Consider the following 18,821-nt stretch of genomic DNA (forward strand, 5'->3'; position numbering starts at 1 on the left):
CAAAGGGCCAGGAAAGAAACAAAGGTGTTTATTTATTCTCGTCCATCCATATAAAGCTATTTCTTTCAAATATCTGATCTCTGCGATCACAGTAGAGTTATACCCCATGCCCTTGCCTGGTCTTGTCAGGATAACCATTACAAATTGCAAGGAATAAATATGTTCTCCAAGCAATGCAGCCTACGCTTACAATCTGTCAAAGTGTGGAGCGTGGGGGAAGCTACATGGCTTTGACTGTATACATCCATCCCTAGCTATCACTCTTCCCACAGACAGGGCAGAAGTAAACAAGAAAACATGAAAAGCTAAAAATAGGTGACTGGGCAATTGCTCAGATAACCTGTAACAATGGGCACAGGGTTAAGTGTGCATTCCTCCCCATCTTCATCAGCTCCAGGTGAAAGTCATTGGAATGAAGAGATCAGATCTAGGAATAAAGAAAATAAAAGTGTGCGGCAAAACTATGTAAAAACTGCTCATGAGTGAAACCGTATGCCCAGAACCATATAAGGTCGGAGACTGACCAGCACGTGACCAGAAAACAAGGAGTCACTAATACATATTGTTGCAAGTGAGAAATATCAGTGCCAGCTATTTTAAATGCTCTAAGTGTCACTTCACACAAAATGACATTATTTCTTCACTCGGAGGAATTCAAATGTTCATTCCCACAAGTCAATCAAATCAGTATTTATTAAGATTCACTGTACACATTTTACTGGCAAGGTACATAGCATGAAGATGAATGTGACTGACATGCAGGGGTATATACAAAAAACATGTGTGAGTTAATATAATTGACCATAGAAAAGGTATAATCCAAATGAATGTCAGATTTGAAAACATCAAGAAAGCCAAGACTTTATTATCTCCTTGGTTTTCCTCTTGTTGTTTAGGTACTGATTTGGTAAAAACTAAAGCACAAAAACCTTGATTTTTGAAATCTTTCTTACATATTCAAAAAAAGATAGTTCAGATAACAGTCAGTTTTTAACTCTTACAACTTCAAGATGATTTGTCTAACCCAATTCTTTTAGAAATCGTGAGGTCTAATTGAGAAAAAAGAGGCATTCATGAATACAAATTTATTTACACCACAAATTTATAGCAATTACCTTTTAAATAAACAGGGCTTTTCTTTTCATAAAGAGAGTAGGTCGGGCAGAGGAGTGTGGATTGCTTACATCTTTCTATAAACCTCAGTATCTGATTCATTTCTCTATTTTGGAACTTTGGACCCTGGGAAGAGTCTGATTCATAAACTCTGGTGATGGAAAACAGTAGTGTTACAGCTCCTTTGAAATCTCAGTCTATTCTCCCAGCAAAAAGAGAAAGCAGGAAAAACTACATCCCACAGTGTGAACCCAAACACAGTCATCCATTAGCACAAATTATGACATCGCCAGTGGTCTCAACTAGAGTACTAGTTCCCAAACTGTGCACTTGGCTGTGCATGTAGCTTTCTGTTCCTAACAACATTTAAATGAAAACCAAACCTTGGATAATGTTCTAAACCACAGAATGCCCTAAGATCAGTAAAACTCTCCATTTGAACCCACCCCCCCATACACACACACAATGCTCTGACTTGGTGTCAGATAATCAAGGCTGATATAGCACTAAATGCCTCTTGAGAAGCCTAGGATTCCAGCAATGTATGCCACCTGCATATCTGCTGGCCTTTGGTTTCCTTCATTTCCTCCCAATGCTCCTGTTCCTCTTCCCCGCTGCTGTTCTGGCCCAGAGCGATCCAGCCAATCATCTCTTTACGCTTCATGGTACGCCTACTATAAATGGAAATCATTAGGGTAACTTCAGAGAGCTGGAAGAGGGCCACCTGGAAGACAAAGGTCTCTTTATAGACAGGATTGGGTTGACCACGCCGAATGGATGTCTTGCAACGGGACATCTCTTGACCCACACAGTTGAGGAGGAAGAGTTTTCCATATGTATCTACAGCAAAAACAAGAGGAGGGTGAGAAAACATCAGTGCTTTGCACTGCACTGGCATAGCTGTAATCTCTACATGGACTTCAGATTTCTTCTTACAATAAATAGTATCTTCAGGTCTGGTCTTTGCAGCTTATGGACCACCACATCATGCACAGACTATGAAGGAAAAGGATTATTGCCTTGTATGTCTATTGTTTCACACAACTCACAGCCTGGCATATTATGAGGTTCACTGGAACCTCTGCTTATACAGAGCATGTGTGGAGGCTCAAAGACATGTATGCATTGGGGACTGTGGCCATCCAGAGAGAGAGTTTGATTATGTAGCAAAATGAATATGCGTTCTTTTCTCTTTGTGTGGGATTTTCTTTCAGAGTCAAGCGTCAGCCCTACTCTCCTGTGCATGCTCCAGAGCCCTAATATACCAGTGGCCATCACCTTCTCCAACTTCTCCCAAACCTTTCTCCAGAATCTTTGTGAGTCCACCTCCGCCAGCACCCAGTTTGACCCCACCACAAGCACTCACTGTCACTGCCTGGTTTCTTGTCTGCAAACTGCCAGTCCCTCAAAGGGACAGTACCTCCATGCCTGGCGTAGCTCCCAATGGGGGCTAGACTCTCAACAAATAATTTCAAAATGAATGTTCATGACTAGACAGAAAGATAAATCTTTGTCTCTTTCAATCTCATGCTTTCAAACAATGAAATCAAGCAAAACCCCCTGTTTTAAGACTCTTATACTACAATACTATGAATTAGTGACCAATATCTTCTTTTTAGTTGCAAAAAGGAAAAGAAAGCATCCAAATTTTACTAACATTATCTAGTTTGACTAAAATTCCTGAATGAATCATTACAAAGAGAATTATTCTTAAAAATACATTTTATCAAAATCACTTACTTGATCATTTTTTGACTTTTAACTACAACTTTTGCTTCTAACTTAGATGCATGCTACTATTTAAAAAAAAAGCATCAAAACACTAGGGTGTTACCTAAGTTCCATCATTCTGTACTTTCTGTTCAGTGCTGGCAGAAAGCTTAGTGTTTGCAGCTCGCTTTCACAGCTAACCACCAGTCAAACTTTTTAAAAGAGTAAACCCAGATCTCCATAATTTCCTCTCAGAGCATTGTAAGGTAGGAAGCAAATTACAACCTACGGTTTCCTTTGTATGTTGATCTTTTTTCTATTCCAGTTTGATGTGTTATTTTATGCACTTATCTGCTGAGAAACACAAGGTGTGAGATTACACTTCAGGTGTGAAAACACTTCTCTGTCTCAGAAACAGGGTTCTCCACTCCTCAAACTGTTCCAGGGGAAAGCTGTCAACAAACCAACAAAGGGGAACTAGCATGGGCTTCCTTCAGCAGCTGAACGGCAACAGGGACCCTGTAGGAAAGCTTACAGCCAGGCCCTGATCTGCTCAGGCAACTCTGCCAGTTGGAGCAGTGGGGATGGAATTAATCTTTCAAATGAAGACCTGCTCATTTTTTGCAAAGAACATCCTGAGCTTCCGCCTGCCCCACGATAAATCTCTAATTACAAGAAAGGCCACTTACCACTAACCTCACCACTGACTGAAGGACATAGGTGTGTGGCATGGAAAGATGAACATTTTATAAGACAACATAAAGGCATCTGACCAAAGGAAGAGACACTGTCCAGTTTTAAGAAAGAAGCTGCAATCAACATGCCCAGCCATGGGTGAAACTGTCAGAGGCACAACAAGGGTCTTCTGGCATTCTACAACTGACTCCAGTGAGCACCAGTCACACAGGTAACCAAATGTCTGACTTAAGTGAACCCTACTTTATTTCTTTGTAAGTTGACCACAGAAGCTATAAAGCATTGAACAAAAATTTATCCTGTGAAGATTCAGAAATCTTTATAGTATCTTCAGTAGCTCAGAGCCATCATCAAAGGCTAAATGGGTCACGTAAGTGACTTGTATCAGCTCATCTGTCTCAATGCATAAAGGAAAATGCCACATGTACACTAATATTTTAAATGTTTGAAGAGAAGTATGCAACTAAGTTAGAAACAGAATTGTAGAAGTCTGAAAGTGATCAATGCAGTGACTGATAATATATTTATATCTTGTTTATGATAGCTAAAAATTCCAATTTATCAAGGTACAAAAGTATGTAATTTGGAGCATGGAAGTCATTTACCCCAAGGAAATAGACAATCACAGAAAAGAGCCCACTCAAAACACCTGCCCATTCACAACCCAATACTCTACTAATTACTGCCGAGTGAGCCTCCAGGAATGCTGTAACTACTGCAGAGTGAGCCTCCGGGTGGGGGTACCAGCTACTGCAGAGTGCCTTCAAGGGATGGTCTACCCACTACTACAGAGTGGGCCTTTCAGCAATGGTCTACCAACTACTACAGAGTGAACCTCTGGGGTGCTGTACCAACTACTGCAGAGCGAGCCTCCAGAACAGAGGTCTGTATGACTCAAGTATCTAACTCTCTATTCCTTTTTCCTGCATTAGTACTTACAAGGTTTTTAAAAAAAATACATATAAGAATGTAGAAACTACTATCACATGTTCCCATTTGGGATGGTTAGCATTTTTCACATTTGCTACTGATATTTTCTGGATTTTATTTTCTTTTAAGAAATAAGGAGTTGTTTATAATGGCTCACATCTGTCATTCCAGCACTTGAAAGACCAAGGCAGCAGAGTTATTATGAGTTTGAAGCCAGCCTGGGCTTATTATATGCTGGTTTCTAGGCTACGTAGCAAAACTCTCTCAAAAGTAACCATATTGGTGATTTTTTTGAGCAGCCCTCTTTGGCATGTTCAACTTGCAAAGTTATAGTCCATCACTTCCAATGTATGTCTTTAGGCATTTACCACATGTAAACAAAAGAAATCCAAAATATATTTGATAGCATTGCAACACTCTAGTATATATCTTCCTGAAACATTTTCAGTTTTTGATAGACATGCAGCAGTTTAATAATGAAAATAATATTTTACCATATACTGCCAATGAAAAGCACACAGGCATCTTTAAATGAAAACCTGCAAAAGACTATCATTACAAACCATTTCAGTGGAGGACACCAACCTTGTCAAGGGCTATCCTAGGTTTGCAATCCCACGCATGACCCTTTGAATGTGTGTTACAATAGAACATACTTTTGAGAGAAACCTTGTGGGCTTGGGGGACACAAATACAATTAGCATATAATGCAGCCAAAACCTATCTAAATGCACTTTTTCACTCAACATTAAAATTTTATGTATTATCTCTGTATGTGTGAGACAGACAGATGAGCTTGTTTCCATAGGTACTGTTCCCACGCACCAGTGACTCCCAACTTGCTCATCCATTTCCTTAATGAAAGGATATTTGTAATAACCAGGAAACACAAAGGCTTCAGCATTCCATTTGCATTGTATTGATAGTCAACGGTCTTTCCCAGAGATGCAAGTGGATGTCTGTATTCTCTGAAATTCTATATGGAAAAATCTAAAAGATTCCCGACAATATTTTCTCCCTGTCAGTGGCTTTCCTTCTTGCTGTGTTTACAGAAACCTTCATAGTATTCTAAAACTTTATTGTGAAGTTTATGAATGTCTTTTTTTCTGGGAATTATTTTTTCAACCAGAACACCCTACTCAAACTCTATAGTCTCTTGTAGTTTCTTCCGTAAATCCTAACTTTTCCTCCTTTGATCTTTAATCTGCCTAAAATTAATGTTTTACTGTGAGATAAGGAGCTATTTATTTTTTCTATATGAAAAGCAGTATTCAGCAAATTATTCAGTTAAAAAAAAACAACACAATATCCAGCAGGTCTTCAGGGTTCTGACTAGATAATATTTATTATAATCAGCTTAAAATATGTTGCTGTTTTGGATAATTCCTGTGTCATGTTTTAAAATGTGCCTTTAAGCTTTATATAGGATAATCCTATGTTATCTTTAAAACATGATTTTTTTAGTTACTTTAAGTTTCAGCTTCTTTTAATTGGCTCTTGGTCATGAGGCCAATGAGATGGCTCTGTGGATGAAGGTGTTGGCTACCAAGCCCTACCATCTGGCTTCAACTCCCCTAAACCCACATGGTAGTCAAGAACAAATTCCCTCACATTGCTCCCCCTCAACACATACACACAAAAAAAATTAAAATATCATTTTAAAAATTTAAAACTATTGGAATTTGGACTGGAATTGTACTAGAGAGACTAATATAGGAAAATCTGTTGTTACAACATATGGAATATCTCCATCAATGAACATGGTATATCTATCAACTTATCAATTTAGTCCCTTTATGCTGTTTGTTTTCTCAAAATGTTTTATTATTTCTTCTATAATTTTCCCACTTGTCCCCAATTAAAGTTATTCTTTGGGATCTTAGCTGCTGTATTGCCATTATATTACTAATACTCTTAAACTTTACATTTTAACTTTTGCTGATGCATTTGAATATAAGTAACTTGGTGCAAATATTAATTAAAATTTGTACAAATTGGTAGATATTCTTGTGTTTTAACACAGGCAACTGGATTTTCTATATATAATGCCGAGTTTCATTTCTTCCTTTCAAGTTTTATGTATTTCATTCCTATATCTCATGCTATTAAGCTGTCTGGAATGTTATTGTCTAGTTAAGAAAGTTCCCTCTGGGACAATTACTAGTTTATGTATATCTAGGACTCTTGTACCAAAAAGACATGATGCCTTAAAACTAAATTTACCTAAATTCTTACAGTCAAAGTCCCAGTTAGACTCCACTAACGAATGCTACCCAACAGAGACAATAAAGCAGAAGAAAATGGAAATTGGAAGCATTCATGGTTGACTCAGGAAGGGTCTTGTCCAATGTGTTCAGAACTCCTGAGAAACACTATGCTATGTGCACACAGAATAGCCCCGTGAAGTGTTTCAGATCCCTAAAAACTTTCCTGGTGGTTATCCTCCAGGAAACTGATATTAATAATAAACATCCTCTTACACAAAGTACTTAGATAATTCTGACAAATACAGTAACTGGTAATCTCATCAGGAATGCTGCCTTCATAAAAAGCAAACATGAGAATTGACTTAGATGTCAGGGACAAATCATGAAGAAGGTAGGATCAGAGGGTAGAAAAAAAACGAGAGTGGCAATCCATACACCCAAGAGGGTAAAGCTGCAACTTAAACAGGAAAACACATACCCAATGAGCATGCTTCTCTAGGGATAGAGAGCCTGCAAACTCCAGACTTGAGAAATATATATTTTGGTGTGGTTGGCTTAATTTAGGTGATAAAAGGGGAAAGTTAGCCTTGGAAAAGAACTGACCCATGTAGAAATGACCCATGTAGAAGTAATCCATGTAAAACTAACACATAAAGAACTGACCCATGTAGAAATGACACATGTAGAAATGACCCATGTAGAACTGACACATGAGGAACTGACCCATGAAGAACTGACACATGTAGAACTGACACATGTAGAACTGACACATGAAGAACTGACACATGAAGAACTGACACATGTAGAACTGACACATGAAGAACTGACACATGAAGACACATGTAGAACTGACACATGTAGAACTGACACATGAAGAACTGACACATGAAGAACTGACACATGAAGAACTGACACATGAAGACACATGTAGAACTGACCCATGTAGAAATGACACATGTAGAAATGACCCATGTAGAACTGACACATGAGGAACTGACACATGAAGAACTGACACATGTAGAACTGACACATGTAGAACTGACACATGAAGAACTGACACATGAAGAACTGACACATGTAGAACTGACACATGAAGACACATGTAGAACTGACACATGAAGACACATGTAGAACTGACACATGAAGAACTGACACATGTAGAACTGACACATGAAGAACTGACACATGAAGTCACATGTAGAACTGACACATGAAGAACTGACACATGTAGAACTGACACATGAAGAACTGACACATGTAGAACTGACACATGAAGAACTGACACATGAAGACACATGTAGAACTGACACATGAAGAACTGACACATGTAGAACTGACACATGAAGAACTGACACATGAAGAACTGACACATGTAGAACTGACACATGAAGAACTGACACATGTAGTACTGACACATGAAGAACTGACACATGAAGAACTGACACATGTAGAACTGACACATGTAGAACTGACACATGAACTCACACATGTAGAACTGACACATGAAGACTGACACATGAAGACACATGTAGAACTGACACATGTAGACTGACACATGAAGAAATGACACATGTAGAACTGACACATGTAGAACTGACACATGAACTCACACATGTAGAACTGACACATGAAGACTGACACATGAAGACACATGTAGAACTGACACATGTAGACTGACACATGAAGAAATGACACATGTAGGACTGATGCATATTTGAGGAAATAGAAAGCATAAACATTTAGACCTTTAAGTATTTATAAATCTGGTTGTTTTACATCTCCAAACAGTAAGGGAGAGATTTTTACATGTTCTTGTAAAACAAAGGCCTGTTAAAGGTTGCCGGGTGAATGCGAGCTCACAGTGCGTATCTCATTAAACCGGTGGCCTTCTATGCAGTTTAAATCGGCTGGACCATGTGACTGGGTTTGGAAAAACAAATGGCATATGAGCAGCACTGTCATCTTCAGTACAATCTCTCCTACTGTCTTTTCCCCTCCAGGGAAACTTTATCTGCATGCATGTACCTGTGTCCTCATTGAATAAAACAAGTCTGTGTCCTTAGCCAGAGTTTGAAGGGAAGTCATGTGACTCACTTTAGACTGTGGGGAAAGATGTTTTTCTGTGCTAAGGTGCTGAGACAGTAGGGTCTATAGCTATAGGATCATAGCCTAATCTATATTAGCACATCTTATACCACACATCTGCTGGATTATTTTATTCATTAATAACTTGTGCACTTCATCAAAAGCCTGCATTAAGATCTATTGATATTATACTTATTTTTTGAAAAATCTGTCAAAAATCTATTTGCCTCTGAGGAAATCAGTCACATTTTCTCGTGAATTAGTTAACATATCAATTATACCAGCAGATTTTCTAATATTGGATCATTCTTTTATGGCAAAGCTAAGTCAAATTTTGTTAGCAGTTAGCAACTTTCTTCCCCTTCTGTGTTATGAAGCTAGATAGAAGGAGAGTGAGGAAAGGGGGCAATGGTAGACGGTACAGAGGGGCACATATTAATATAACCGTACATCTTCTTTGATGTGGTATTTTTATCCTTTTGTATTTATCGTGATTATCTGTTGCTGGGTCCTAGCGGCTCCCTCAGGGGAGGGGACAAGAAGACACAGAGTCAATGACACAGACCCTGGGAGTCAGGTGAATGGAAAAACAGCAGACCCAGTAAAACAAAACCACCTCGGACCGATGCCCATGGGAACGGAGTGCCAGATGGGAAAGCCAAAAGCCTGCCTGTGCATGGCCAGTCAGAAACTGTCGGGATTTTGCGTAACGTCAAGTCCCCGAATGCCCAACCCTCCGCCATGTTCTTATATTCTATGCAATTGTTGTCTGTGCATTGATCATCTCATGAGACACAGAATTAACACTCTAGAGGAGCGGCTGGGGTCCCTGACGTTCCTTGTGGATCCCTACAGTACTGAGCAGACAGTCCCATCCGGCCTGGGACCACAAGCACAGCTAAATGCGGAGGCCCTCTGCCCAGAACTTGTAGCTAACATAGTGAAATTAGAAAAGATACCAAACAGCTTACAAAAGCTGCCTGAGAATGGTGACTGAGTGACCAGATGCTGGGGCCAACAAAGCACCTCATGTTTTCCCTAGAGGAAGGTGCTTCCCGGGAGAGTCTGTTGTGCGCCCCCTGCTGGCCAGAGGCGCAAGGGGCTGGGACTCCAGATGTGTTTGCCCTTGGAGGTCTCCAGCTCAGGAAGTGGGTTAAGCGAATGATTTTGCTTTTGTGCAATATAAGTTGACCTTGTCTCTGCTGCTGCCTGAAGGAAACAGACCCATCTCGGGAGGTGAGCAAGGTCCCGGAGGACGCCTGTAGTGTGAGGGTTGTGGTGATGGTCAGTAAACACTGCACTCCATGCTTTTGAGCCCTTGCTAGCCTCCTCTTCGTTCCCTTCACCCAGCCCAAGCAACCTTCAGACCTAAAGAGTACGCCATACACCAACAAACTCAATATGGTCCTTAAAGAATTAGCCATGAGCCTCCAACAACAGAATATGCATCTCCAGATGAACAGGCTTGCTTCAAACACCCGTGTTTTTGTCTCTCTCTATTTTTTCCTTCTATTCTACGTTCTGACTTCTTTCATCTATGCATTTTAATTTCTCAATTCAGTTTTGTAGGCATGTCGGGTAAAGTGAATTAAGCGTTCCGTTTATGTTATGCCTTTTTGTTCCCCATTACTAGTACGTAGTTGGAATGATTCTCCTTCACCTCTGACCAGGAATCTTGGAGGTGGGAAACTGAAATACAAAAACTAGATTCTTTCTGAAACCAAAACTAGTCTTCAGGCCAACAACTATAATCATGATTTAATATGCGATGGAAAGTACTGTCTCTAAGATCGTAAGTGAACTACGGTAGCCGTTCTGTAACCGGATGCCTGTGTTGAACTCTAAATCCCACCTCTGCATGGTAATCAGATGTCCTTTCTCCTACAATAAAACAGTAATAAGTGGTGGCTGGCAAACTTTACTTACAGTATGGGTTGGATGTTCTTTTTATTAATAATTATCTAGGGTACAGTAAGATCTGTTAAGTATAAAACATTCTATCTGCAATGCGTTTTATAATCGTTTCTATGAAACGTATATTGTTTAATCAGATAAACTAGTAAGTGGATTGGTTACATCGTTTGCATCTGTCAGAGCTACAGGTACCTGTAAGGTCTCTCCCTACACTCATTTATTTAGCAATGGGGGAACCTTATATACCCTCCCAGTACCCAGGCGTTCCCATCCGTTGACCTCACTGGCTAGGCATGCCCCTCACTGGCTAGGCCTGCCCCTCACTGGCTAGGCATGCCCCTCACTGGCTAGGCCTGCCCCTCACTGGCTAGGCATGCCCCTCACTGGCTAGTGCCAGGCACACTCCAGGTTGACTCATCTCTCCCCTGGAGGGCCCTAACTTCCTACACATTTACTACGTGGGCGCTCCGCGGCAACCAGAGTTCTTTGCTCAGGCCTTGTTAAGCCCGCCTCAGGAGGGTTCAGCCCCGGACTGTGCCTGTTTTAGGTTGACCTGCTCAGTCTCCCACCTGGGCCGGTTCACCCCTCCTTAGGCAACCTGGTGTTCTCCCTCCCCCGAAGGTCACCATACTGATGCCGAACTCAGTGTAGACACTTGAACGGCACAGCACACTACAGCCTAGAACTCCTGGACTCAAGCGATCCTCCTGCCTCAGCCTCCCGAGTAGCTGGGATTACAGGTGTACCCCCGATAGATGGCACAGAGAGGTACATATTAATATAATCATATATCCTCTTTTATGTGGTAATTTTATCCTTTTGTATTTATTGTGATTATTGATGTTTTATTTATGTTTACTGCTTTGGTTTGTGCTATTTACTTTCTATTTCCTAGACTTGTAAAATGTTTTAATCTACTTTATATCAGATGAATTCAGTTTTCTTTATTCTTATTCATTATATCGGTTTGGAAGATTAAAGTTTTATCATGCACCATGATTTGCTACCTAAAATTAATCGTTATTTCTGCTTTCACATTTTCATGAATTTCTAATCTTTCATAAGATTTTAAGGAATATTTTAACCTTCTTTTAATTTATTCTTTGTGTCTTTCACAAGCATATTGATTCCTTTCACCTCCGTTCTTGCATATCCACCCCCTGCCCCTGCGACCTCCCCCGGAAATAAAATTTAACAGAAAAAAGGAAAAGAAACAACCAATCTCGCCATGAAAGCTGTAGTGTAAAACAGTCACGCAGTAAACCCTTTTATCCATGCGTCTTTACTTGCCAGTGTTGACTGCAAAGAGTCATCGGTCAGGTACGAGGCCTCTGGTTTCTGCTACCCTATCGATGCTGGGCCCTCAGTGGGACTCCTCATGGCTGTCTTTGCCCTGCATTGTGGAGATCCTCAGCTGTAGGTCTGCTGCACCAACCCTTCACTGTGCAGAGCTTACCCTGGGGGTGAGGGCAAGGCAGAGCTGGCGGGCTGACCAACCCCGCAACTATCCAGGCCCAGAACCAGGGTTATGAGCTGGCCCACCCCAACATCCACCCATCTGTGATCTGCTGGAGAATGTGAGTGGCCAGTCTTGCAGACCCAAAGCTCTGCAGCTTGACACAGGGCAACAACAGAGAGGGTTCCAGAGGCCTTGAACCAGAACAACGACTCTTTGCAATGAACACTTGTAGGTAAGGATAAAAGGGTAAACTGTGTGACTCACTCTGTCACCCTCCAGCTTCCATGATGAGATTGATTTTCTTCCCCTTTTTTCTCTTAAATTTGATTGGGGGGGGGGTGCAAGGACAGAGGATGAGTATGAAGGGATGGGGAAATTAATGGGATCAAGTTGCATGACGTGAAAAAATACAAAGCATAAAAAGACTACACTTTTAAGGGTTGATTTCTGGAGTTCATTATTAGAGAGTATTTTTGGGTTTACAAAAAACATTGAGAAGGCTGAGAAAGTCCCCATATAGTTCCTGATTCCACACACCTTGGCCTCCTAATGTCTTCTTTTTGATTATTTTTGTTTGAATATGACATCAGTTTAAACAATTAACTCTTGTGTGGTCATTAATCTGGTTTTATAATACCCTCTGATATCATTGTGACATATTTTTTCCAGTAGTACTTACAAAGTTTAAAAAAGAAATTCTGAGAAAAAAAGAATAAGTCTCACCATACCTGACATTGCTATACTTTAAGAATAACAGCCATGACACACAGATCAACAAAGTGGAAAAGATGACCCTGATATAAATCCATACAGTCACAGCCACCTGATTTTTCACCAAATGGTAATGGAGAAACTAGAGATCTTTATATGCAGAAGAATGAAGCTAGATCCCTATCTCTCAATTTTGCACAAAAAATTAATTCAAAATGGATCAAAGACCTGAATGTAAGACATGAAACTGAAACTTCTCAAGGAAAACATGGCAAGATATAAGTACAGGCAAATAGTTGTGGAAAGGACTTTACTAGCCCAGGAAAGAAAGCCAAGAACTAACAAATGAGACGACATGAAATCAAAAAGCTTCTGCATAGCAAAGGAACCATCAAATGAAGAGGCAGCCTTCAGAGTGGAAGAAAATCTTTACTAGCTACGCATGTGACCAAGACATAGCTAAAATCTACAAGGACCTCAATGAAACAATGGGGAAACGACGCAGTCTTTAAACGGGCTAATGAAAGGAGCAGGCAGTTCACCAAAGATAAAGTACAAATGGCCAGTTAGAACATTAAAAATGGTTAACATCTTTAGCCATTGGGAAAATAAAAATTAAAGCTACATCGACACTCCATGTAATCTCATTCAGAATGGCTGTCACCAAGAAAATAAATAATAGATGCTGGAGAGACTGAGGAAAGGAAACCCCCTACATACTGTTGCTAGGGATGTAAACTGGTACAGCGATCATGGGAATAAATATGGAGGTTCCTTAGAATACTAAAAATAGACCTTCTGTATGACCCGGGCATATAAGCGAAGGGGTTGGATTCTGTAAACCATAGAAACACTTGTGCACCAAACATGTTTACTGCAAAACCATGCACAAGAGCTGGGCTGAGGAAAGAATGGGAGAATTCATGAGTAATGGATTTTATACAGCTATAAAGAAGGAAATTATGCCATTTGCAGTAAAATGGACATAACTTGAAATCACCCTATTAAGCAAAACAAGCCAGACTCAGAAAGACAAATACCATGTTTTAAATTTATGAATCTTAGATTTTTCTATAGCCACAGTAAAAGATCTATGCATATTTGTCAAGAACGTAGAAGAATAAAGGTCTAGTGAGAAGGGGAAGTGGGAGAAGGCTATGGGGCTCAGTGTGTCAAAGTACGTAAAGATTTACAAGAGTGTCTTTATGAAGCCCATTAGTATTTACACTGAATACACTATTAAAATAAAACGTACTGTCTAAACCACTGCTCTGTGGGATGGAATAGGAAGTGTCATTAAACCATTTCTACCACCTGTCTCCAGAACTCTCGCAGCTTTCAAAGCCTGAAATTCTAAGCACATTCAACACTAACTCATGTCCCTCTCCCCTCCAATGCTGGCAATTCAACCCTGCTTCCTGTCTCCACAATTCTTACCACTCTAAATAACTCATGTAAATAAAATCACGCAATGAGCTTGGGTGTAATGTCCTCAAGGTTCGAGTACAGTATAGCACATGTTAGTATTCCCTTCCTTGTATAAGGCTGAATATGTTCTATTTTAATGCATTGTTATATTCCACTTTTCTTTCAATCCACAAGTGGACACTTCATAACGTCGGTGTGAACATGGTGGTACAAATACCTCAAGGTCCTGCAATCAGCTCTTCTTCAGCATATGTTAACATGAGGAATGGCTTAGTTGAATAGTAAGTAAATATATTCTTAGAGTTATCTTACTGTTTTCCACATTAGCTGATCTACCCACAATGCAGAAGGTCTCAAGGTCTCAACTTCCCCACAGTCCAGCTCTTGCAACTTGGGAATTCTCGATTACAGCTATCCCAGCAGGTATTAAGTAATATCACACTCTAATCTATATTTGCATTTCCTGGTATCTGATGATGTTGAACATATATCTTCATACTCCTGATGGTCAATGGTATATCTTCTTTGGAAAGACGAGTACTCAAGTCCTTTACCCATTTCAAAATCATACTTTTTTGTATTGAGTTTTAGGAGTTATCTATATATTCTCTGCGTGGATTTTTTGTCAAATAATGATTATTATTTCTCATATTTTCGGTTACTTCATTATTCTGTTATCTTTTCTTTAATATTTGTTTGCATATGTGGGTCAATGTGTATGTGTGTGTGCATGTTCATATATGTGTGGCTATGTACCACAGTACATACATGGAGGTCAGAGGACAATGTTCAGTGCTAGTTCCCACCTTCCACCTTGTCTGAAACAGGTGTCACCAGGTCAGCTGGCCTATGAGCTTCTGGAGATTCTCTGGTCTGCACTTGTATCTCATCACAAGAACTCTGGGATTATATGCCCATGCTTCCACGCCTTGATTTGCATGGGTTCTGAGGATGCAAACACAGGCCCTCATATTTGCACAGAAAGCATTTACCCACTGAGCCATATTGCCAATCCCTGCTGTTGCTTTTTTGACTCCCATTTGTCTGTGTTTATTTTGCTGCCCGTGCCTTTAGTGTCAAGTACAAGAAGTCATTGCCAAGTCCAACACTGTGATGATTTTGCTGTTTCCTTCAAAGAATTTCAAATTTTAGGCCTTATGCTGACGTCTTTGATCCTTTCCAAGTTGACTTTTGTTTATGATGTTGGGTATAGATTCAATGTCATTCTTTTGAATGCATTCAGCTTTCCCAGTCATTCATATATATAGTGCTGAATGATGGTAACATCTTTGTCAAAAGGCATTTGACCATATGTGATCATCTCTTAAGCAAATAAAGATCTTAGAATTCTTTGATTGCCAACTCTCTTTTCCATCCTTCATGTTACATCTGCTTAGGATATGACTTGCACTCTGCTGTTTGATGCACAACACTGCTCATGTTTGCTTACGGTTCCTGTTTGTCTAACACAACCTGTGCAGGCTTATACTCACTTATGAATTTGTCAGTTCCTTTCTTCATTACTCTTTCCTGCATCTATTATTTCCCTCTAATTCCTCTTCTTCTCCCTGAAATGTATTATTTAGTATTCCTTCAGTGATTAATCCCTTTCAAGTTTCAAGAGAAAGTCTATTTTTCCTTTGCTCAAAGAACAAGCTGACATGCTGTTTTTCTCATGAGACTTTGGTATTGGTTCTGTGGTTGAGAAGTGCATTTCCTCAGTGATTTTACCCTCATTCCTCTATCAGTAACCATGGTTTTACATGTGTTTATCCAGCTGTAATTGACATGCAGTGCTGACTTCTCCCCTCTTACATTTAAGATTTTGTTTTTAGACTAAGCTCAGGTATCTCTGACTGGCTTGAACTTGCAGTTGACAGATGATGATCTGTCATCATCTACCAAGTGGATGCACCCCCATTCTTGATTGATGCTGCCCTGAGGACTGAACTCATGACTCTATGCATGCTAGGCAAACATTCTACCAATTAATACATCTCCAGACCACTTTCTTATGACAACTGAGTTCTTTAGAAAAAGAAAAATTACATGTGCACTTGATAATTCAGCGTCATAGCTCAATCTGCATAAGAACTGACCATTATAATAAGCACATGGTGACTACTAAAAAAGGCCTATGTCCCACACATGCCCGTTTGCATTGAATCCCCTCCCCCCCCCCCCCCCGTGCACTCTATTTGTATATTGTACCCTTCGTTTTCACTCCCTCATCACAGCAAACAAGAGCCATCTCAGGTTTGCTTTTCTGTTTTTCTTCCCTCTACTCTGCTATTGTGATTGCCTAACAAGGTTAATACACTGCTGCTGTTAAGTATTATCATTTGGGTTGTAATTATCACATGTGACTAATCATGTGCATGCTGAGAAGCTGTGGGACTTGCTGGTTTTAACTGGAGGGGACGTCTTAATGATAGCTTTTGACAAGCACCATTGTTTGTGGCTATGTACATATACACACACAGTGCAGAAGAAACACTCTGTCAATAAAGGCAGAGGGGATGGAGAAAGAGAAGTCGTCAACAGAATAGATAACTTCTTCAAAAGATGCCAACGCTTGTGTGCCTGTGAATCTCTTTGTTAGTCTTATTTAATAGAGAAGGAAATTAAATTCAGAGAAGCTCAATCAAACGTCAAGGCCAAGCAATAACTGGGTGGCAGGCTTATGCTAGCAACAGAAGAGATGTGTTAAACCTCAAGTGAATTGCTTTTCCAGGAAACCAAATTCAAAAGACAATCAAATGTTTCTGACTGGCACTGATATCTTATGCAAAGGAATTTGTACAGCACCTGGGGATTTCAGAAAGCTACTAGGTACCAGATCTTATTCTCTCACCTGTCCTCCAGCTGTGAACCTGGACTCTCCTTTTCCACTAGAAGAGTTGTAGACCAGCCTCTACCACCTTACTGGCAATTACAATATTTCTGACCAGTATAATTATTGTATACACTGGCTTATTGTGTTGGCTCAAGGTTGATGCTATGGAATGTCAGACATGCCAAATGAGATAAGAAATTTCCAGGTAGCCGAAGTAGCTGTTTCAGACGAGATCAGGTGCATTCAGGGGCCTCTAGTACTAGATCAGTATTTATCCCTGGCATCCAAATGGACTTTGGGAGCCCATTCCACATGGAGGGATGCTCTCTCAGCCTGGACACATAGGGGAAGGCCTAGGTCCTGCCCCAGACAATATGACAGACTTTGGAGATCCCCCATGAAGGGCCTCACCCTCCCTGGAGAGTCGAGTGGAGACTGGATGGGGGGTAGGGAGGTTAGGGGAGGAGGGGAGTGAGAGGCAACTGGGATTGGCATGTGAAGCAAGCTTGTTTCTAATTTGAATAAATAAAATTTTTTTTAAAAAATACCTGTTTCTGCCTATATTCCCATTATGACAGGAATTCTTGCTTGTCAACTTGACTACATCTGGAATTAACAAAAATCCAAATGGTTGGGCTTACCTGTGAGGGATTATTCTTAATTAAGTCATTTGAAGTTTTAAGATTCGATTTTGGTCTGAATCTTTGAGGTGGGGAGATCCATTTTTAATGTGGGCCATGCCTTCTGTTGGTACCTTGTGTAAATGATATGGGAGAAGGAAGCTATCTCTTTTTGCCTGTTTGCTCTCCCTCTTGCTTGCAAGTCCATTCCTTAACTGGCATTAGAGCCTACTTCTTCAGGACTCTGCTGTATACTGAGGACCACCTGAGACATCCAGTCTCACAGACTGAACAAATTCTGGATTCTTGGACCTTTCATTCATAGGCAGCCATTTTGGATTAGCTGGACCACAGCCTGCAAATCATTTTAATAAATCCCATATATATGGAGAGATTCTTTCTCTAAGTTCTATTACTCTATAGAATCCTGACCACCATGAGCAAATTCTTCACATCTTGAGACCTTCCGGTTTCAGCCATTTGGTGATAAGTGAAGGATAAGTAGACTCTGGTTGGCATAGTTAACAATTGTTGTGACTCATGTCTCCACCATTGTTTTCCTCAGCCTGCTGAGTCCCCCTCACCAAGGAAGGATCTTACCTTAGATGTGGGAGAACTAATTACAACTTGGCTGTCTGTTTCCTCTCAGGTTCTTATAAAGGAAAAGAATTCCATCTACTTTTTTTCTAAATTGTCTATTTTGCTTAGGGAGGAAAAAAATTGGGACACCACAGCAACCTTCTGATTGGATTAAACCAGCAAGTTCAAAGTTCTTTTGTTTCATGATACATCATAAGGGAAGAGACTCTCACATCTAAATCTCACCCTTTGTCGCTTTTCTGGCAAGACATAAAACCTTAACAATAACTGCGAAGAAGAAACATTCTCAATGTTCACGCTCAGCCTCCTCTCCACAGTCACCCAAATACCACTGTTCCACAATCATGGCTGCCTGCAAGGCAGGAGTGATGTTCCCTTTTTACAGAAGGGGTAGAGACACCTCAGCTGAGAGCCTCAAGTGCCTCCTGTTTATTTTAGGCATGCCTTTCCCCCCCAGTAGGCAGGCCCCTGGGCATCCACTGACACCCTCTCTCTGCCGGGGGGAGTCCTTG

The 18,821-nt window shown here is 40.4% G+C and overlaps 1 protein-coding gene across 8 annotated transcripts in view; it reads right to left on the reverse strand.

The window, feature by feature from the left end:
- Nucleotides 1-675: 675 nt before the first annotated feature.
- The window catches only part of Syt16 (synaptotagmin 16), a 243,825-nt gene continuing 225,679 nt past the window's right edge, over nucleotides 676-18,821 (reverse strand). For all 8 annotated transcript variants that reach the window (XM_040742924.1, XM_040742929.1, XM_040742925.1 and 5 more), the window contains one exon: nucleotides 676-1,953. In XM_040742924.1, coding sequence (XP_040598858.1) covers nucleotides 1,640-1,953 — 314 coding nt within the window. In that variant the 3' untranslated portion in view covers nucleotides 676-1,639. The remainder of the gene's footprint in view (nucleotides 1,954-18,821) is intronic.

Source organism: Mesocricetus auratus, unplaced genomic scaffold (genome assembly GCF_017639785.1).
Source record: "Mesocricetus auratus isolate SY011 unplaced genomic scaffold, BCM_Maur_2.0 Super-Scaffold_15014, whole genome shotgun sequence".
Lineage (NCBI taxonomy): Eukaryota > Metazoa > Chordata > Mammalia > Rodentia > Cricetidae > Mesocricetus > Mesocricetus auratus.